Genomic DNA, 24,290 nt, shown 5'->3' with positions numbered 1-24,290 from the left:
AGCAGAACTTACAAAAAGATAGCCAACAATGAATTGCATAACTTTCCTGGCTATAACGATAATGTTATGCAATTTATTATTTCAATTCAATAATTTCAAGCTCTATTTGTATTTTTATAATAAAATAATTTCTTTGAAAATTTAGGAGCCATGCATCAGGGAATTTTTTTTAATGATTAAAATACTCACTAAAATTGATTTAGAAAAATTAAAATCAAAATTAAAAAATAACTTGGAAGCTCCCCAAACAGGGTAGGGGATATTAAGTTATTTAGTGATTCTATTGTTTAACAAAATACATTTTGAGCATAAAGATTTGAAATTGGGATTTTTTTCATTTTGGGATTCCTATACTCAAGATGAAGCATTTGGATAAAATTAATTCTCAAGAAAAAAATCCCCAACTGGTAAATAAATTAAACAAAAGAACTTTTTGAAGTTGATTTAAAAATATAGTCATAATTTTAAATAAATAAACTTGTAGTTTTCTAGGAAGGGGTGAAAATGTTTGGATAAAATTTTTTTTCAAGAAATACTACTTAGTAAGGGCTATCAAGAAATTAAAATGTTTATATTTTAAAGGCAATAGTTAACTTGCAAGATGGATTTAAATTTAAAATAAATCTAAAAACATTTAAAAAAAAATTAAAATAATATTTTTTGTTAACACAGACCATTGGATCCAAGAAAATCCCATTAACTCTTTGTCTGAAGTAAGATATAACTTTATAAAGAGAAATATATAGACATTTTTTGGGATGGTGGATGACTATTAAATAAAAAGTTTGGTAATTTTGTGAACTGGATAAGAAAACTTCAACTTTTATAAGAAAATGTTTTTATCAAAAGTAAAGATTTTAAATTTTATTTAGGTAAAAAGACCCCCATCCATTTTTCCAAATTTAATTCCAGTTTAATTTTCCCAAAAATTAAAAATAATCTTTTCCACTGAAGGCAGTACCTGTACCAAATTTGAAAAAAAATGGTAAAATTTGGTCCTCTCCAGAGTTATAAGACCAAGGGACAGGGGATCCAAGGGGATCCAGAATTAAAAGACCAAATACAGGACATAAAGACATATATCAAACATTTAAATGTTCATATAACATAAATTGATTTTTTTTGACTAGACAGTATTGGAATTATGTGTTGCTATAGCCGGGAAAAGAAGACTAAAATCAATAGTTATAAAAATTATTAATGAAAAGTAATTATATAATTTCAGAGTTTTCTAGGTGTCTATAAATATCTATGACTTTCCACCTATTCTTCTCTGATTATGTACTTTTGTAAAAATGTCTTTCATTGAATGTAATTAATTTATAAAAATGATTAATATTTATAATGAATAATAGATATTTATGTGTTATGCAATTAAGGTAAATTTATAGAATGTGTTCTAATAAACATACTTCTCTTTTACTTGACCGTTGTATTTACTAAACTCAGTTTGAAAAAAGTAATGTGTGATTTAGATTCTTTTGTTAATTTTGCTATAATTTTGCATCTACAATTTTATCAGAACAAGAAAGCAATGAAAGTGTTAAAATAGTGAAGTTCTGAAAAGAAATGTTTGATTCAACAAATAATAATTAACAGAAAAGTCATAAAATAATTTAAGGTAAATATAATTATTTGTATAATATATTAAAATTATTTTTACCATATAAATAATATGACATTATGTCGTTTTCTTTTTTGTTTTTTAAATAAATTTTGTGAAAATCAAATAACATATTTTGTTTATTTTCTTTTAGTTTTACACTATAATTATACTTTTTTTAACTTTTTTTCTAAATCATTTTGTTAATGTACAAATTTATTAATGGTAACTAATTAGAGAAAACCAAATAATTGTGAAATTCCTAACTACATAGTCTTGAAGTTAACTTTGAGTGGAATTTCCTAGAAAGTATGTGAACTAACTTACTGGTAGAGGTTCTAACTGTAAGTAGGATGAGAAAGAAAGATGATGAAAGAGAGAAAGAAACTGTGAGGAGCTGAGGAAAAGAGGGTAGTAAATAGTGAATACATTATAAGAGGTTTGTCGAAGCACATAATTCTACATTTGCGCCTTTAAGTAACTTTTCAATCTAAATTTTTAAAAGTAACATAACTTATGTAGTAACTTAATATAAAATATAATCGTAAAGAATGAGTAAAAAATATAATTTTTATAATAAGAATATTCATAAAATGCAAATTAAATAAACTAATTTAAAGGGAAGTCAATTTTTAAGCTTTAAAATCAATCAAGATTTAAAAAAAAAACAATATTAAATATAAACTGGTTGTACTACTGTTTAAACAAGAACCTCTGGAATACTTTTTAACATTCCAACATTTTTCACTTTATATATCCAATAAATCTGAAATTAGAAAGCTAAAATTTTGGATAAATACTTTTTTAAACATCACCTTTTACTATATGACTATTAAAAGTAATAATTACAGGTGGTGCAACACCAGCAAAATCTACACTTTGAATTATTCTACTGTGATTTTAGCATAACATTAGCTATTACCTTCTTGGTAATGAATGTTTGTAAGATGTATTATGTTGTTAGTATTGGATCACAGAACACAAGTTTTTGAAAATGTAATCCCTCAATGTATAGCTAATATTTTGAACATTATTACATTTTAAAATTTAATTTGATTTTATTTTTTTTCAATTTTATTATTTTTTTGTTTAAGATCCGGAACCACCATTAGGTATGTTTCAGAGGATGAGATGAATGATTTGTAGCATGTGTGAAAATACCATGACTGACCAGGATTTGAACCCAGGACCTCCGGATGAAAGACCAAGTTGCTACCTTTAACTATTTATAAGTAAAGTGTGGCTATTAAATAACGAGACTAGTGCTGCTACAGAAGAACTGCACATGCACCAGATTTGAACAACCAACAGCTGTGTAGCATGAAGCCTTCTTTTTCGATTGTTGCCACTCCAGTTTCTGCAGACATATTAGTCTGGCTGTGGCCTTCTTTTGGATAATATCTGCTTTTTTATTTGCCAAAAAAATTATAAGTATTTTATTAGAGCAAAGAATTGTCATGAAATTTCATATGAAAGTTGGAAAAATTGCTATTGAAACTTATCTTTTATTAAAAAACGTATATGGCAATGAATGTTTATCATGTACATGGGTTTTTGAGTGGTTTAAGTACTTTCAAGATGGCCAAGAGGATGTTGAAGATCATGTTTGCCTGGGTCACTCTTCCACAACAAAAACGGATAAAAATATTGAAAAACTTGGTAACCTGAACCGATCTCACCATCAGTTAACTATTTGTGTGATTACTGAAACTGTAGGAATTGACGAAGAATGCGAAAGGCAAATTTTACATAACAATTTTAATATGCAAAAAGTGTGCGCGGAAATGGTGCCTAAAATTCTCACAATTGAACAAAAAGAAGCTTGTGAAAATGTTTGGTCTGACACTTGAATGCCATTGAAAATGACCCATACTTCTTGGAAAGAGTGATAACATGTGATGAATCTTGGTTTTTAACTTATGATCCAAAAACTAAGCGGCAATCCATGCATTGGAAGGCATGAGCAAATCAAAATTCAAAGCAATGATGATTGTTTTTTTCAATATTCATAGGATTGTGTACCTTCACTGGATTCCTGAAGGTCAGACTATTAATAAACATTACTACCTTGTGGTTCTTGTTCAACTTCGTGAAAAAATAAGAAAAAAACAACCAGAATTGTGGAAGAACAAATCATGGGTTTTTCATCAGGACAACGCACCGGCTCACACTGCATTGACTGCCAAGATGTTTCTAGCCAAGTATAACATCCCGGTGTTAGACCATCCACCTTATTTGCCTGACCTGGCACTTTGTAACTTTTATCTGTTTCCCAAGATCAAATCTGCATTAAAAGGAACAAGATTTCAGACCATTGAAGCTGTGAAAGAAAAAGCGGCATGGGTCATGAAAGAAGAAGACGTCCAGCACTGTTTCAAACAATGGAAAATTTGCATGGAGCATTGTAGGGACAGAGGAGGCTGTATATTGATGGAGATAATAACTAAATATGTATAAATTTAAAATAAAATATTTTACAGCATTAATCTTGTAATTTAAACACCACATCTCGTGTATATATATATATATATGTATGTATGTATATATATATATATATATATATATATATATATACACCTTCTGTTTCCTTAATTTTATCACAATATACTCATACCTTGCAATTTTCTTCATTCATAATGGCCATTTGACAACAAAAGTTATGTTATGACTTGCTAGTTATGACCAAACGTTTAACTTCTGACTGAACCATTTTTATAGGATTTAAATCCGGGTTGGATGGGATAGATGGAGAACATCATGGCCTTTTTTTAGTATAGGTTTGTCAAACACGTAGATAATAAAACTTTTCCTTGTTTGCTTTTGCCAATTTATACAATTGTGGTTTCAGCGTCCAGGAAGAATAAGGAACACCATACTTGTGCAACCATTTTATGATATATTCATTTCTTAAATTAGAAGTTGGTGATTTTTCTAAAACGGTATTATGACAGGGTGCATTGTCAGAAATTATCGGACAATTATCGGGAAGGTTTGGATTTAATATCTCTTCTGTCCATTTTAAGTAATCTTCCTCTTTCATTTGACTGCAGTGACCACTTTTCAAACTTGCTTGCCAAGTTAGTAAGGTGTTTGATATAAAATCCATTTCTCCTCCGGCATGCATTATAATAAGTCTGCTACCTTTTGAAATGGGAACTTTCAGCCCCATCATCTAAATCATGACACCAAGATTTATTCTTTGTGTGAGAAGATAATATATATAATAGGAGTAGTTGAGGAATACTATCACCCTATTTTTGGTTCTAAATGTTTCTATGGCAGTCAGATACTGAATATGCTTAAACCTTATGTCATGTCGCTCAGTGAGAACCTTCCTGTTATTTTTGGTTTTTCTCCATTTAAAGCCCAATTCTTTTATATTTTTCTCAAACTTGTCTCTTTCCCTGAACAACCAATGGCATCTTTAAGTGCTAACATTATCTTTTTTGTCTTTGCATTATCAAATGCTAAGCATTTCATGTGGAGGTCCCGGGTTCAAATCCCAGTCAGACAAGGCATCTTTTCTTATGCTACCAATTTCTACCGGGCTAATAACCAAAGCTGTTAATGCTCACCATTTCATGACAAAAAATTATCTTTTTAACTCTTGGCAGTTGTTTATAAATTTCATGGAATTCATTTGTAGTCCGTCTCACCACATGCTAGTTAAAGTCATCTAGTTCTGTTTTAGGCTTTTAATGGGGTTTGTATTTTATTTTATTTAAGTAGAGAAAGAAGTCGGTTTCAGGTAATTTTTCTAGTAGTCTTTTTTTCTCTTTCCTCATTCTTTGGATTTGGGATCGTGACACACACATATATATATATATACAGAGAGAGAGAGAGAGAGGGAGAGAGAGAGAGAGAGAGCTGCTGTTTTTTCTTCACATTTTTTTATGTGACTAAGGCAATTTTATCTCACTTTTCCAACTTTGGAAATCGATCACCTTGTTTCATAAACTCATACACACTTATTCATTATTTCCCGCGGTCTGCTGTTTTAATTTTTTGTTTTTTACAGTAGACTTAAGTCCGCTCATAATCATAAAACACTAAAAATACACAACAATTATAAAACATGACTATCTTTTCTCAATGAAAACTTGAATAAACAAGATATGGAATTTGTACAAATGTTCTTATAGAAAAAATAAATACATGACAATTAGTTAATTGGATTACACTTGAGCATTCAATAACGTAGGCTTATGGGTAATTATTTATTTTTACATTGACCTGATTGTATTTAAAAAATATGAGCAAATAGCAAACAATGTATCAATATTGTGTCTTGATATGAATCTAAGAAATGAGTCACATTTCCTGAGTTATAATACGTGGCTTGGCCATGTTTATTATTACGATAAAAAAAATAACAATAGATTATAAACTACTGTTTAAATATGTCAGACAACTATAATGTTAGTTAATTTATCATTTAGCACTTGTCTGCTGATGTAATAATACTACTTGTTGAGTAAAAGCACTACATTTTTATAAAATTTAAAAATTTACCATAATATTTATTTTATGGCAAAATACTTAATCATTTATAAATTAAACAGCAGAATAGAAAACATTTAAAAGTAATCCAATATACGATCCAGTAACATAAAATAATAAGTTGTATTTACATGAAAGCAGTTTGCTTTGGCGCATGAAAACTAAACCGAATATTTTCAGTTTGGATAACAGGCACTATACTAACCATCACAGTCCAAGCTTCAAGATTCATTGCAGCACCTACACATATTGATAAAATTTATGTGCTGATCCCATATGTAAACATATTACCTATGCAGTAAACCAAACACTTACTGAATGTTATACATTTGATTCTTTAGCATATCCAATAGTTTTTGGTTTTTCTCTGTACACTAGCATTCCATATGTCCATCTACTTTTTAGTGTATGAGCTGATGAATCCCTCTGTGATTCCTCTCAAATGTTAAGCATGTTTATTGTTAAAATAAATTTAATGAAGTTTTGTTACTTTAAGCAAAATTATTTTGTTAAAGTTGAATAAAAACTACTGAGGTGTTTTAAGTTAAAATATATATTGATAAGGTTTTGAAGGAATGGCAACTCTGTAGACAAATGGAGGAAGGCGGTGGATGATGATTATATACATTCATTATTGTTTGCAGATGATCAGGTGATTATAGTTTCGGATGATTATGATATTGAATAGATGATGAGAAAGCTGGTGGAAGTATATGAGAAATGGGGTTTGAAAATAAATTTTGACAAGACCAGATATGTGGTTGTGAAGGGAAAGTGGGGGATTTAAATATCAATGGAAAAATAATTAGAGGTATTTGAAGATTTTAAATGGCTAGGAGTTATTCTGTCTAAGTATGGAAGGCTGAGTGGCAGAAGGCCATTAGTGCTAGAAGGCTATTCTGTATGTAGCAGAGTGGCTCAGGCTGGTTTGCTGTGCAGAAGTACAATTCACTATGGTGGTCTGCTGTTTTGTGAAAGGATACAAAGACATGGATTTACAATTTGGTATTTAAGGTTATAATGCTGTAAGGGACAGAAACATGGGAGTTGAGGAAGAGAGATCAGGAGAGACTGATTGTGGTAGAGATGGATGTTTTGTGAAGTGCTGGAGTTTTGCAGTTACAACATATTTGAAATGTGTGGACATGTATGTACAATAGAGATGTACAGGAGGCTTCAAAAATTGTTGGAGTGGGTACCTGAGGGGAAACGGAGGTATGGACATCTGCTGAGATCTTGGGTGGAGGGCGTGATGGAATCAATGAACAGACCATTGGATATGGATGCTTGAAGTGATCATGAGGATTGGAGAATGGAATGCGAAAGACAGTAATTAACATAATGCTGTAAAACGATTACAATAAAAAAGGGTGTTTATATTTTCTGTTAAATGTTGATCTATTCTTCAATCAACCAGAAATATATGCACAAAAAAGGAGAAAATCAAAATATCATTTATCTAGGCTGAAAACATAAATTGCACCATACCTAAGTGACAAGGACTAACTTTAGAAAGAGATATTGCTTAAGAGAAAGATGTACTTCTTTAGAAAGTGCACTTCCTTGTTCAAAAGTAGATGAGAAAACATTGTTAGATTATTATTTTTCTAAAATTATGAAAAAAATTCAATTTTTTATAAATATGAATTGTATACATAAATAATGTAAAATTTAAATTGCAGTATCATTTATATCAAATTAAATAGTGAGCTTTGTAAGTCTTTTCAAAGTCTGAATTTTTCCTAGTAATAAATAATACCAGATAATTCTAAGTCTGTGAAACAATTAAAATAATTACTATTAACAAATTATGAAACAGATATTATATTGTAAAACATTAAATAAAGCAAACTTCAAGTTTTTTCATACGTCACAGTTGATCAATATATTGTCCACAATTACAGATGCAATAGATATCTCAACAGTTTATTGCTGGAAGGGAAAGTTAAAAGGGCCTACTTTACTCAACAGGTACTTCAGACAAACCATTAAACTCTTGTTATGCATCTACTGGACAGGAAATGTAGTCTCTCAACTGGTCTACAAGAGCTTTCCTGCCAGATATTAAGATGCAGTGACTGTTCAGGTTTGGCATCCCGCAATGAATAACACAGTAAAGTCAGACTTTTACTGGCAGAACTGGTTATAGGAAAGAAGGGATGAAAGCAAAGAGAATCAAGAGAGTGGAGAAAAAGGGGATCTATTGATCAGAATAGATCAAGATGGTAAAGTACCATCTTGACTAATTCCCAATATGTAGTATTTGGACAATATTCCGATGTAATAATGTCACAGTCAGTGTCATGACATTGGTAATATGGTTTTTGAACTTTTACAAGATCAGCAGGAAATGGAGGACAAAACTTTCATTCAAAAATTCCCATAAGAAACAATTTCATTTGTTACATCTGGTGATTAAATTTAATCACTAAAGACGAACAACCTTGTGAAACCATTTAATCCCAAACTTTTTCAGGAGTTAGATGTAGAAAAGAGGATGCATTACTTTATTGTCAACACCAAGAGCCTGAACCATCAGAAGCTTGTAGGGTTTAATCTTCAATCTCTTATGTTACTGTTATTAGTAAAATTGTTACATATTTGTGAAACTTGATTATGAGATGCTGAGTCATAACTTTCATGTAACAGTATGTTGGATTTGAGATGATTATATGTATAGGGCTGTCTAACACAATCCACAGTCTCTTCACTTGGTTCAGGGTGTTCCTAGATAATTCTATGACATTTTATCCCACTTACTTGATAAGAATATTTTATACAGATGGATCCTTCTAGAATTCTACTTAAGGTTGTTGCTGCACTGTTAAAATGGATGTAGTAGCTTTTGTGTATTCTAACTCACAGAATGTCTTGTCACATGAGCTCAGTGCTACCTTTGTTAATACTGTTGCCTAATGTGAAACCTTGACAATCACATGCATATAGTTTCCTTAACAGTAATTTGAAAATTTACTTTTATTTTAATGTAAGACAATTTAAAAATTATTTTACAAAATTTATGAACGGTTACACTACTTTGAATGTTTTACAGACTTATGAATAATATGGTAGGTAATGTAATCTACTAAATAAAAAATAAACCTGAATTTAGAACCAAATAATTGATCACGGTAAATTAATAAAAAATTGATATGTCTTATTTTAAAGTTTCTTTTTTTGTAATTTTATTCATGTACAATTCTTAATAAAAGTTATTTGAAAATTTTACAGCTTTTAATAAAATAAAAAAGTACTTAATTTTAAACTAGGTATACTTTAAAACCATAGAACAACCGCCAATAATCTTCATTTTTATTTTTTTTTATCTCAATTTTTATTTTTAAAATTAACAGCTTACCTATGAATAAAATATTACTGCATATATATCTGAATGTAAACAGTTTTAACTTTTTGTTATAAAAGGTTTAAAAAATACAACAATTTAAAAGAAATTAAATATATGTATATAAAATAGAATGTTTAAAATAATGGAAACAGAGAAACAATGATTGATAATTATGTATTTATAATGTGTGTATGTCAGACATATATGAGAAACTATTCTTTTGAGTTTCAGAAAGAGGTTGTCCATAAAGATTAAATCCAACTGAGAACTTTCCTTTTTTTAAGATAGTTAAAAAAAAATAAAACATTACATTTTCCTTTTCCAGGCAGACCATAAAAAAATTAAAATACAGTTGTGCTATATGTGAAAAATTAACATAAAGAGTAGAAGAAAAGATTACAACAGTTGAATAAAAGAGCAGGGAAAAAAGATTTATCTTTATTATAAATGCAAGGTTTATTAAAGAGTCCACCATTATGAAACATCTCATTTTTCTCATTATAACTCATGCCATCATCTCTTTCACTAATGTTACTAAGGCCTCACTGGCTTCCTATTATCCAACACATCTGTATAACATAGAATATACTAAAAAAGGGGAGAAGAAGAAAAAGAAATAGTGAGGGTGAAAGTAAGCTAAAAATGTTGTTTCTGTTTTCATATAAATATCATTGATAAAGATAAGTTGGTTGTAGAATTAATTTAAGGTAGATTGTGACAAAATGCAGCTGCCTCACTTTCTAACATTCCCCTGGTTTAGCTATGGCAACGGTCGTCAACTAATTAAACAAATATATAACAATGAGAACATGACACTGTGTGTGTAAGTACATGGATGGGGTTGGAAAATGGATTGGGTTGAGTTAAAACAATTACATTAGCATAACATAATGACCTGTCTGTTTTAAAACATATCTAATACTGCTGTCATCTGTTGAAAGTAAGACTTTTGCTTGTTGTCTGTTAATTATAATAAACAGAATTATAATATTTACTTGATGCATATGTATGATTTATTATTATGAGTTTATTATTAATTAAATAGTTAACTATTCAGTGTTATTCATAAATTCTTAACTACCAGTAAATAAATTTTGTTTATGTGTGTAATTTAGAAGTAATGAATTGTGTAAATTTAATTTTGAGTCAATTTTCTATTATTAAGCAGGAATAAATTTTATAGTCTTAGATCAGTATTGAGACACTAATCCATCATTAATAAAAATTGAAAAACCATTTACTACATACAGGCTTAGTTTATATTTCTATCAAAATCTTCCTAAATTAAATATATTAGGTTATTGGAACTAGGCTCAGCTTTATCCGACAGGAATTTCAGCTGCTGGATTATAACTGCTTACTTTGTAGCAGATGGACAGAAAATAGATTCCCTGAATTGGTAAGAGGTATGAGAATAGAATGTTAGATGTTTACTGACTCAAATTAATTTATACAGGTGTCCCATTTGAAATGTCCTGTTTTTATTTAACTATATCTTCTAAAATATTACACATATCGATATGAAACAAAAATTAAATTAAAGCCTGTCTTATCAAGTTATAACAAAAAATCACATTACATCACATCACTTTCACATGTGCCCCATCAGCCACACAAAGAATCCAGTCGATAGGCAATTTCTTGCCGACTTTGTTGAAGCATTTCTGGTGTGATGGCTGAAATAGCATTCCGAATGCTCTCATGCAGTTCCTGGTTGTTTGCTAATTTTTTTTTATATACTCTGTTTTTGACATAATCCCAGAAGAAGGAGTCCAGAGGGGTTATGTCTGATGATTTGGGTGGCCAGGTAATTGAACCACCTCTTCCAATTCACCTACCAGGAAATATCTCATCCAGCCTTTCCGTTACCTCAAGGAACCAGTTTGAGGAGTCCCATCTTGCTGCAAGAGAATATTAGGATGCTTATGCTCAATTTGTGGGAACGCAAACTGCTCCAACACATCAAGATTCCCTTGATGAATGATAAGTTTGTGTTCTTTGATGTTAGAACGAGGTGCAGGGATCCTGCTTCTTCAGAATGGTTAAATAGTTGAGAGGGCTACAAATTAGACTAGAAGAGTGAAAATATGTCGGAAGAAGCCTACAGTGAAGGAGATAGCAATGTTGAATTAAAACACTGATGGAAATATCTACCGAGGCATTTGCATTTGTGGCATCCTGATGGAGGCCAAACTGATGACTAATATGTAATCAGAGTTAGATGGTCAATAAGACAACCTTTGGTAAAACCCATCAGGGCTAGGAATGGAGGAGGGCGGTGTGGTGACCAAAATCATCACAAGATAGGTGTCTTCCCCTACGGGGAAGGTCAGAATGGTACATAGGCAGCTTCCCCTACCAGATACCAAGGATGCAGTAGCTCTTCAGATCAAAATATCCTCAGTATAGAGGATCTGGTAGGGTCAAAGCTGAATCCACATAACTCAATAACAGAAAAGAAGGAATATAATGATAAGGAAAAGAAAAAAGAGGTGGAAGGAGTAAAAGTTTGAATCCATCCTTGCTTAGTACTTCTTCAGAGATATTTGCTTCTTAAGAATGTTGTTTTATAAAATTTAATTAAAAAATTATTTTAAAAGTTAAAATGTAGAGATGTAAGTTTACAGTTTCAATTATTAATATAAAATGAATTATTCTGTTGGAGTCACAGTTAGTTGGTAGGTAATGAAATTATTGTTTCTTATATCATAATTTTTAATGTAAGTTTAATTAATTTAAATGAAATTTATTTCTTTAATCCAGTCATTATGTTCAAATTTGATTAATTTAACATAAACTTACATTATAACGTTAAAAAAACCATGTTTTTGTTAAAATTTTTTACTCTATTATCTCTCTCTGCCTTATAGTAGCTATAAGAAAGGGGACCTCTTTGATGGATTGAAGGTTCATGCTATCTCTATCTTTCTTTAGCTAAATCTTTATCTTTATCAGTTCTGTATAATGAGTATTTATTTGTTTTTGGTGAGAGTTGGATGTTTATGATCTAGATTATTTTTAAATTAACTTAATTTTTTTCGTGCTATTTGTAAAATTTCTATTTTGTGATTAATTCATATTTGCCTTGTGATTTATTTGATGGATTGGATTCGATGGATCAGACAGTGTTTAATTGTATGACCAACAATAAAGTGAGAAGTTGAGTTTGATAATTACCTAATGATAAGAGGAAATATTGGAAGGAGGCCAAAAATAGACACATGATGAAGGAATGCATGATAATCTGAATCTGTTATCACCATAAAGTAGATAGTAAGCAAAAGAGTTAATAATTTTATGCAAACTATAAATAAATAATTAATAGTATTATATTACCTTTAGTTAGACTAAGAGTTCTAGATCCTTCAGTTGGCGATAATAAACCATTACACGTTGCATCTCCAGATTGTGCCACATTATATGAACCACCTCTTGATGCAACTTTACCATAAACAAAACATCGATAACGATCTTCATCAGCAGTTGCCATAGGATGTTGTAATAAACCAACAAGATAGCGTGTAGAACCATCTTTCCACCATGCCAGGCAGGTTAATTCTTCAACTAAAGCATTCAAATTCAAGAGAAGAATATTTTACACATGTAACTATGTTAAAAGAATACAAAATGAATAAAAAACTAAAGGTTTTTTTTGATATATTGGAATTATTAATGAATGAAGTACCTGAATTTGAGGCCAACTATTTAACTAAATTTTCAAGTGGCTAAAAAGATAAATAAATGAATGTAGTTTAGGAAAGTTTTTGATAGAGATTTAAGTATAAAAACTTTAAAATTAACACACGCGCACGCACGCACACAAACACACAGACAGGCAAGGCATTTTTAAGTAAGTACAGTTTATGTAAAAAATAAATATAAGCAAAAAAAATTTTTTTGAAAAGATTTATATTCACCAGAAAGCCTGTGTCTTATCTACATAATTTTTACCCATATTAACGCACGTTTTGTATCATGTGATCAACTTCTGGATTCCAGCTTCATAAAAATCTGCTGTCATTACTGAAGCACTGATTGCTGAGGTGCTGTTTTAAATGCAGGAACAAGTGGTAGTCACTGGGTGCCAGATTAGGATTATACAGTGGGTGATCAATTTGTTCCCAGCCAATGACACAATGAGCTGCGTGTGGCCAAACATTGTCATGAAGCTATACGATTCCCTTACTGAGCATGCAACGCTTTCTGTTCTGGATTGCAGGAAGTAGTTTAATCAAGGTTTCACAATATATCTTGGCATCTGTTGTTTCACCCCAAAGCAAAAAATCAACAAGCAATATCCCCTGTCTATCCCAAAACATAGTGCACATGATTTTTCGGGTTGACATTGTTTGCTTGAACTTCAATTTCTTGGAAGATATTGATTGTCTACATTCCATGGACTGCTATTCTGATTATGGAGTAATGTGAGATACCTGTGTTTTGTTTCCAGTAAAAATTCAGTTTAAAAATAGACTGTCTTCATTGCTGTATCTCATAAGAAAATTCAAAGAGCTAGTTAAACATTTGTTTTTGTGCAACTCAAACAGCAATTTTTGTACCCAGTGTAAGCACAACTTTGATAATAATTTAAGCATACTGATATAATTTCATAAATTCTTAGAACTCCTTTAAATAAATGAAAAAAAGGATATAAAATAAATTCAATGATGTTAACAATCTCTTTAAAATACTTTATGCATCTTGCTTCTTAGGCAATAATAAAATTGCACATAGCCAGTTTTGGTAAACACTTCTTGAAGGAAAATTTTGAGGTTTCTTAAGTCCAAGAATACCAAAGTCAAAGCAATAAAATTCTGTTTATAAATATTTACATAGGTTTCTATTTAGGATTACATCTCATGTACACCTAACATACAACCATGAATTCCATGCTTGAGTATTTTAAATGATTTTATTAGATTTTCATCTGTTTAATAATAGTGTTATAAATCAAAGGTGTTGGGCATTATGAAAATGTAATTTATTTGCTTTCTGGATTATCTTTATTATCCCCTTGTACCACATGATCTTAGGATGGCTATCCATTTTCTAAATTAGACCAAGTTTTTTAATTTCACACAAACTCTATAACTTCTTGTTTATGTACAAGTGTGTATTATTCATTAATTTTGTATTTCTTCTTTTTTATTCAATACTAAAGGTAAGGAAAAATTTTTTTGTACTAGTAATTTTATGAAATAAATAAAAAAAAAAAATTTGTTCTTAATTTCTTTAACCAGTGGAGTTTGTCCAAGCTCTTTTTCTCCATGCACTAAAATTTCTTATGTGGAAGCTGTCAGGGGTGAATTTGTAAATGTTCCAGTACTGAAACATTTAATTTTGTATTATAGCAGATTACCAGAATATGGTCCACAGACCGAAGTGGTTGACTACATGACAATGTTATGAAAATGCTCATTCATTTTGATGTTTACATTGACAAGAAGCAATACTTTTTCATGTTAAATTTTTAACTTTTTTTCATGAATTAGATTATTAATGACTGATTCTGTTGTCATTTGCTTACTGGTATCCAAAAGGAAGGACCATTTTCATGTGGTCTGATTTTTATAATTAATAGCAATGTCCTTTGTCATTCACTATTTAAGGAAGTGGTAATATTTTTCATTAAGAAATATAATACGATTATTTGATGTTAAAATAAAATGTAGGCCAGAGTTTAAGTTAAAACAATTTATGTGAAAGGACAATTTTTTATTTCCCCTAAAATGTTGTACCAGAACATTGTTCACCAGTGCATCCTGGGTCCTGTTTTGTCTTTTCCTCCTACTCCTCTAAATACCTCACCTCTGCTTCTGTTATATCTTTTATTCATTGATGAGTTTTCTCAGCATAGATATATTGTACATAGAATTTTATAACTGAATTTTTGTCTTCTATTTTTACTTTACTTCCTTTTTTAGGATGTTGGCGATACATAGTGTGCTTGCCTTTAGTATTCTAATATCTATTTAGGATCAATTTTCCTGTCACTGCTGATACATGTTCTAAGATATTAAACTCTTTTTCATCGCTTCAAAAAATTGTCTTTCATACTCTAACTGCAGTCTTTTACACACATCAATCAACTTAGAAAATTTCAGTAAGTTGATTCTTGGAACATCCTCCAATGAATCTGGCCACTCTATTATATTTTATTTTAATCTGTCGATGATGTATTTTATCAGAACAATATTCTCAGTGTATATCAAATATTGCAACATATCTGGGCATAGCAGTTTTAATATTTAACTATAGTTCTTGTTCTACAGTAAAACTACTTGATGATGTCATTTGTGAAATTTAATAATAATAATATGCTCAAATAGTTTTGTTTTTTTCACTTTGAAATGTGAATGTAAGTTCTCCTTTTATATTTAAGATCTGTTAATGTACTTATTTCAGTGATATTTATAAATGTGTAGTATAACTTAGTATTGTTTAATTATGAGAATTTAATTTTTCAGGCAGAAAACTGTAGATTTTTCTGAATTCTTAACTGAAAAATCTTGTTATTTATTTTAAATTTTAATAAACATTTGTTTATTTTTATTTTACTTTATTTTTGTCAGGTTTCCCACTCTTCCATGCACCTTCCCTATCCTCTCCCCCAGCTGTAACTCACAAGATACTGTCGGAGAAAACAGTGGAACAGAATCATTTTATGATTTAAAACATCAATTCAAAAAGAAAAATATATTTATTACAGATTTAATTATCACTACAGACAGCATGGAAATAAATGTACTATTATAAATAGAAGACAATTTAACAAAACATTTAACACTATATATTATCATTATAAAATTTTTAGGACTCCTTTAAATGAATGAAAAAAAGGGTTATAAAATAAAATCAAAAATATCAGCCCAACAAAAATTCAAACACCAAATAACAAAAGAAACATGATAACATGAAATATGAACATCAATCAATCATATCATTGAATAAATCATATCAATTGTATTATATCATATTTGTTTCATCTTTTTTTTGTGTAATTTTTGGTACTAATGTAAAGAAATAATTGTATAAACTCTTAATGACTTATGTTCTAAGTGGAAATCCCTCAATTTTGTAATGTTTTCCCTAGTTCTTGCTTTGGTAGCAAATCAAAAGCAGATTTCAATGCAAAAAAGACAAAGTATATAAGTATATATTTCTTTGATAATAGTTATATTGATAGCTAAATGGAAGATCATAATATGGTCATTGAATTGTCTATTAAGTCTAAAAAGTTGCTTGCTTCCCCTTGAATTATCTTTTTCTAGAACAAATGCTCATACTATAACTATTTTAATAAGAATTTACAGTGCTAAAAATTAAGGAAAATATTTTATTTTTTATAATATTTCACTTACCAGAACTTTCTGAATTATGTACATCTGGGCAAGCTTGATATCTGAGAAGTAACCTAGAATCTTCAGTACAAGGATCAACTCTTGAGACTGGGTGCCTGAAAAATAATATTATTTAGTGGAAATAATGTAAAACATTTGGCAAAACACACTTAGTATATGCACATGAATAAATAATTGCTCTAAAACAATGTGAACTATTAATTAAACAAAATACACCACAAATTAAATTACAGTGAAACACTATAAGGAAATAAATTTTTTTTTTGTTTGTTTGTTCTCCTGCTCCCCTGGGCTGGCTCAACAATCAAGTATTACTTAGCCCAGGGGAGTGTCCTTATGACTCTGATGAGCCTCCCTGACTACCAGCAGTATGTTTGGCATGGCAGGTCGGATCTTTTCCTTATTTTCATCTTGCCTCTGCCTCTAACCACTAAGGCCAGGGACACCGAGCCCAGCTATGCCATTCCTGGGTCCTGTCCCAGCAGTCAGGACTTGGTCATTATGTTTTTTTTGCCATAAAAAAGTAACTAACACACACATGTGCACGCATGTGTGTGGGAAAAATCAAAAGACTCTCTTTTTCAACAACTCAAACTTTACAAATATCTCATAAACTATCTGGTTTTTAAATGAATCAAATCAAACACAATTTTCGATCAGATTCTATATCTGTGTTCAAAAAACCTATCAACAACACATGTTGATTAGTAGATGAGTACAGTAGGACCAGTCACTGAAGATGATCGGAAGAGTAACTGAAAATGTTATGACATGATTTTTAAACACTCTCTGTATTCAATAAGAATTGAAGAATAAATATGTTGGGTAAGATGCCAAAAGTGGTAGGTAGACCAGTTGGAAAAGAAAACAAACAGAACTCTGGATCAACTAGTTCCAAAAACTGTCAACTATATGATCTACTAGATCCTCAATTTTCATCAATGAAAGAAGATTATAATAATGATGTTTCAATAAATTTGGTTCACCTTATTTTAAAACTTTGCTAGTATTAAATAATTTTCATCACTGATAACATAGAAAAAAAATAATTGCACAACATAAATATTTATTTAAAATATAAACTATGATTACCATCTACATAAAACTGTAATCAACTGAAATTAGATATTATGATTAACAAAATTTAGAAAATTTTTATTGCAAATCAGCAATATAAATTGTAAGTAAAACAGTTGCTTATTTTTTTAAAATATTTTTTCAGATTTTTACGTTTTATTTTAGCAAGTATTATATCTATTTCATTTTCTATAATTTTTTTTTGTAAAGATGTTAAACACTAGATTTTGATGTTTAGAAGGTCATATGACTGATGTCCAGCCATAATATCTGAATATTCTGAGATAGATTGTTTCAAGATATTCTACAGATATTATATGACTTATTCTCTCTCAAAGCTTTAATATATGTTTTTGTAGAATTATGTTGCTGATAAATTGATCAGTTTATATAATGATATATTAACCTCTGTAATATAAAAGAACCAACTAAAAAAAAAAGTCAAGATGCCTCTTCAGGCAGTGGATGTCTCTATCCTTCCTAGAATACCTCAGAAAATTGGAAAATTTCTATTCAGGATTGTATTAGCATATTACTGATGCCAAAAATATTACAAAAATTTATTTTCTTCCAGGATTAAAAAGCCATCAAAGGACTTGTCCCTAAAGGAATATATTTGTATATCCCTGGATCTTTATATCATATGCAAGTATCCAACTGAATTATAAACTGCTACGTCAGAACCATAATGATGATAAGTCTTCTAAATATTTCACTTCCACCTTTCTGATTGTCAACATTTCAGATGTGTATAAAACTTACCCTGGGATTAATACTACACTACTACTTACTGTCACCATCACTTATATAAAGCATAAAGTTTTCTAGAGAGGTATATTAACAGGCATCATAAGTAATGCAAATGTACAAATGAAATCATTCTCTTTCTCTTTTCATGAATGAAGCAGATATTTCCTTAAATACAAAGAAATGTTCTATAATGAGTAATTATTAATTTATTATTATTATTATTATTACCTGCATTCTCCCGATCCTCTATTATACGTATAAGTAAATGGTGGTTTAAAAGGACAAGTTGTTGGTTGTGCGTCTAATCTAAACATTGAATATAATGGAGCATCTCCTGTAATTGTGGCGCATAAATTTTCTAATGATTCTCTTGCAATACAGTATGCTAGAAAACAGAAAGATGAAAGACTAATTCAGTTTTGTGCATAACAAAACAAGTAAAAAAAAAAAAAATAGAAAAACAAATTTACATTTAACAATTTACTTTCTTAAATTTATAAAATACAATTATAATCTAATCAACAGCATTTTTCAAATCCTATGTTACTAACATTTTACATGTGATCTTTGAATCATATGTATAATGCCATGATTATGCACATGATTATCATGAGTATAATTATCATATGTGGTTTACTGTAAGTAATGGTAGTAAGTGAGATACTTTAGTTGCTGATAGTGAATAAGTAAATTAGTAAACCCACTCAAGATGTTATTTTGCTTTGAATTTTTCTATTTAACTGATCAACCAGTTGGTGCAGTGATTAGCACATAGTAACTGGAGAAAGAAAATCTGGGTTGTGGGTTATTTTACAGAATAGCATTATTTTTTTTATTTTTGTAGGCAGTTTTTAAAGAAAATGTGTAGTTTTGTATTCTGCAAGTGTTGCTAACTTTTTATGAATAATAAATTCAACAAAGGTGCTTGGAAACTGCTTTAAATACCCGAGTACTCCACACATTAAGAAAGTGATCCACTTAATTTTACTTTTGTTTTAACTAGATTAAGAAGAAAAATAAGGGACATCTTTCTACTTTTATTTTTTTTACAGCTACAAAAAATAGTAAAATAATTATTAATGATTTTATTATCAAAAAAATCATGGTATAATAAAAAAATGTATAATCAACAGATTTATTAATTCAAACTCTGAGATTTTTTGGACGTATAGAGGGTACGAACTGCAATAAGATTGCAAAAAAAAACCATTATGGAAGAGAAGCCATTGAAGGAGAAAAGGCAAACTTAGTAACAGATAGATAGATGAGTTACTGAATGATTTGAGGTTGATAAGGAGGTTAGAAGAAAAGGTCTGTTGAGAGATAAGAAAGAACATTACCTGAAAAGCAGACCAAAACACATCATGGGTTTGAAGTGTCAAAAAAAAAAAATTAAAAACAAAAAGGAAACAATAAAAATAAAACTAGCAACTAAACCAGTTTTCATAAAGCATAAATGAAGATATTTGATTACATCTTTGATTTTAACTTCGCTACTTCTATTTTTTTGCTAAAGGTTTTACATATACATTTACTTATTGAGAAAAAATCATAAAAAGAAGACAAAAAAATATAAATTAAAAAAAATAAAGGTAAAAAATGAATTACATTACAATTGTTAAACAATAATCATCAGTAATAAAAAACAGTTCTATTCTATAGTTAAAGCTTTTTTATTTGGGAGTGGATCCAAAAATAATTTGTTTACTTAAAAATCTTTATGATTATTCTACTAAAGATAGATTGTAGCTTATGTGTAATATTCTACTAATGGAGAGTTTTGCAGTGTGAAATTTTGAGCCATTTCTATTTATTTTATTTGTATTTTTAGAAATTATCAGGTTTAGATATTAGTGACTACAATGGCCTCTTGTTTTTACAATGGCTCTCAATATTTCTCTCATTACTGTATATAATGATCATCTGATTATGATGGTAGTTATCATAGTTGATTTAAGGGTGCAACTAGGCCTAACAGAAAAATATTTCATACTTAAATTAAAAGTAAATTCTGCCAAGAAACTAAAGTGATTTATTTTCATGAAGGGTGTGCATCGGATATTACTGTACAATTTTGTTATAATGGTAAATATTAAATTTGTATATTTAGTGTCCACTTTTTGAGTTCTTTTTTTGACCGCTGTTGGATATTTCAAGATGTAATATTGGTATGGACTTATGTATAATATTCTGAGAAGAGGTAGATGTAACAGTAAATACTGTGTTTGGTGTTAAACTGTGATTATTATGGCATATTCCACAATATTGTATTCAATGCAGTTTTTAGTCTACAATATATTGAACTCACTGATCAGAAAAATTAATTTCTATAAATAATTATGAGTGCCAATTGATCTCATTGACCAAATTATATTTTTATCACTAAAATTATATTGTATTTAGAATATAATTTCTAAAATAATTAACATTTTGATTAAAAAAAACAAAACATTTGGGTCCCATTTAATAGCAACAGAGCTTGAAGAACTGATAATATCATAAATTATAAAATAAACCAAAACATTTTTTAAATTCTTAAATTGGGTCCTATGAGACTTCCTTTATGAAATAGGTTCCCATGTCGTCTATGTTAATACCAAGTACGGTTGGATTTTCAATCTTGAAAATTAAGTTTAAAAAAATAAGTTTAAATTAAGTTTAAAAAAATAGATATTTTAAGTATGGGTCCAATACACTTTTAACTTTAAATCCCCCCCCCCCCCCCAAAAAATGGCTGCTTCATTGTTTTGGTAACTTTAAAGTTTATTTATTTATTGGAATAATTATTTACTTGAATAAGTTCATCCAATTTAGTTTTGGTTCAATATTATTGAACAATGCTAAAAAATACAGTAAAAAAAATGGGTACCATGATGCCTCCTTGTCCTATGGGGCCTAAATTCAGGTCAAAGTTGATGGCCAAATTTCAACTAGCCAATTTTTGTGAATGGGTTTATGATAAATAAGGGAAAACTTTAGAAGTAATGTTAAACATATACTCCAGCTTTAAATCCGATTGACTTAAAATTTTGGAATTTTAAATAATTTAATAAGTACTTTTATTGTACTAAAGCTCAATTTTCTGTAAGCACTAAACAAAAAATGAAAAATTCCAAATGGGGTAAAATATCCCTTTCTCTCTTTTTTAATTTTATCCAGAATTTATGCCATCAATGTAGAGATTTTCTGAGCCATTTTTGAAAAATGTTGAACTAATCTGAAGATATTAATCAAAATGTAGGCCAACAGACATATGTTCATACATCTTCTGGAAGTTTCTGTAATTTTCTGTGTTTTTTTGAATTAAGGTCTTGAAACACTGCCATTTGCAAAACTCTCAATAGCTAAAATGTTGGCCAGTAGATATCCTTTCCCCTTTTTGGCTGGGAAAGTAAATATAATGAAAGTTTTTTAATATAAATGTTGCAAAAAATAATTTGAAAGAAAAAATCCTTTGTTTTCTTTTGTTACAGCTAAATGAACTAATGTGTACCAATTATCTTGCATCTTTTTTTTAACTGAGGTGAAAATTTCACCTCAGCCTCTGACAAAATATATGTCATTTAATGACATATTTCCCACTATGAGAAGATACCCACCATGTGACAGTTTCTGTCGCCTTCCCACCCCCTCCAACCTAGCCTTTATGGGCTTTATCAGGGGTCATCATCAAAACCTTAGCAGAAGGCATCTCTCAGCCTTGTTCTTACCTGAGTCAGGATGCCACCGATGCAAATGCCACATGTGACATTCCCATCAGTGCACTGCTATTCCTAAAATAACCAAACAAAACATATCTGATGTTAGTCTGAAACAAGACTGAGTAAAAAAATAAGAAAAAGGAACACTGAAATCCACTACTTAGCCAAAGGTAAAAGAAGTGAGTTAAGACGCAATACAATAAAACAAAACGAAAGCAACAACAAAAAGTTAGCAACTACAAAAAAAAAAAAGAAAAAACCCAAGGTGGCATCCTAAATTCCTTTGGCAATTCTTTCTTTTACCAAATAGTGTATGAAATTCTCAACTATATCCATTCGGCCTTTCTTTTTCCTGTTTAGCCTCCGGTAATTACCATTCAGATAATACTTCAGAGGATGAATGAGGATGATATGAATGAGTGTAAATGAAGTGTAGTCTTGTACAGTCTCAGTTTGACCATTCCTGAGATGTGTGGTTAATTGAAAACCCAACCACCAAAGAACAACAACGGTATCCACGATCTAGTATTCAAATCCGTGTAAAAATAACTGACTTCACTAGGACTTGAACGCTGTAACTCTCGACTTCAAAATCAGCTGATTTGGGAAGTATCCATTCGGCCTGGTTTTGCCTATTAACACGGAAATCTAACGCCGACCCGATAATATGGAGCCGACAGATAGTCTGCGTGCGCATCAACTCTTCTTGAACTGCATTTTTTCATCGAGAAATATCTTGAGGCAATTTTGAGCCTGAACATATTTTATGTGTTGGCCTGCCATCAACACAGAAATCACTAACCTCACTAACAAACGATCTTTAAGAAGCATCAGAGTGGTCTTCTCTGGGCTGAACGTCAACTTAAGGTTAACTGAAGATTGATGACCCCACAGCTCAAATATCCTGCAAGCCTGAGTGGCTTGGAGCTCAACCTCCCTCTGCGAGCATCCTTCGATGTCATACCATAATGACATATGTATATGTTATTATGGTATTTTCATTTAATGACATATTTGTTGTGTGTGAAAAAACTTCCATGCTGAGGTCCCGGGGATTCGAACCCAGGACCTCAGCATGGAAAATTACCTTGCATCTACTATTAATAATTGTATTTTAATGTTACAAATTTTAGATTTTTGAGTGTTTGTAAATTGTTTTTGAGCATTTCTATTTACGATTTTACAGAACTTATTTTATTTTCTAGGTTTAAAAAACTTTCTACAGTATTTTATTGGAATTTAAGAACTCTTTTTTAAAATTAATGTATAAAGATAAAATATCCAAATCAAGTATATCTAATATTCTAATGATGAACATATGCCAAAAAAATTTTGGGATATTTTTATTTTTATAATTTTATTTATAGCTGTACCTTTATAGATGTTGGAAATTTAAGTTGTAATAATATAAGTTATATCGATTGAAAGAGAACGAAAAAAGTATGAATTTGGTCAAGATAACTTTTTTCATAAAACGTAAGAACTAACTAATAATACTTTATTGGGAAAAGAAAACTTATAAAACACATAATAAGTTTCCAATCCATAACAGGGTGATGTATTGTCTGATTCAGAATTATTATTTTAACTTATATTTTTATTATATTCTATTCCATTATACTTTTATAGATTTTATAAACGTTAACTGTAGTATCTATATTATCACTATTCTAAATACCTAAGTATTTCTCCAAAATAACTAAAGATCATTTAATTATTTATAAGAAAAATTTAAATTTATATCTGGTATATAAAATGGTAATCCTCTAATATGAAGATATTTCAGGATTTTAATTCTTTTAAAAGAATCTTTCAAGTCATGAATCTAAAGATATCATATTATAAAGTACATATTACATTATATATATTATATTATACATTTTATTTTTACCAGTCTTTACTTCTAATTCTTCTTTTTTTTTTAAGACAAGTGAGACAACTTCAACTATATG

The 24,290-nt window shown here is 29.7% G+C and overlaps 1 protein-coding gene across 1 annotated transcript in view; it reads right to left on the bottom strand.

Annotated features, from left to right (window-relative positions):
• LOC142332859 (uncharacterized) overlaps positions 1 to 24,290 on the bottom strand; it is a 424,861-nt gene that overhangs the window by 25,475 nt on the left and 375,096 nt on the right. Inside the window, exons 5-7 of the mRNA XM_075379534.1 lie at positions 18,866 to 19,022; positions 16,811 to 16,905; positions 12,786 to 13,013 (exon numbers count right to left, since the gene is read on the bottom strand). Of these exons, the coding sequence (XP_075235649.1) occupies positions 12,786 to 13,013; positions 16,811 to 16,905; positions 18,866 to 19,022 (480 nt within the window). The remainder of the gene's footprint in view (positions 1 to 12,785; positions 13,014 to 16,810; positions 16,906 to 18,865; positions 19,023 to 24,290) is intronic.

This window comes from Lycorma delicatula, chromosome 12 (genome assembly GCF_047948215.1).
Source record: "Lycorma delicatula isolate Av1 chromosome 12, ASM4794821v1, whole genome shotgun sequence".
Classification (NCBI taxonomy): Eukaryota; Metazoa; Arthropoda; class Insecta; order Hemiptera; family Fulgoridae; genus Lycorma; species Lycorma delicatula.
Note: the sequence above shows the minus strand (reverse complement) of the source record. Positions and strands in the feature narration are given on the sequence as shown.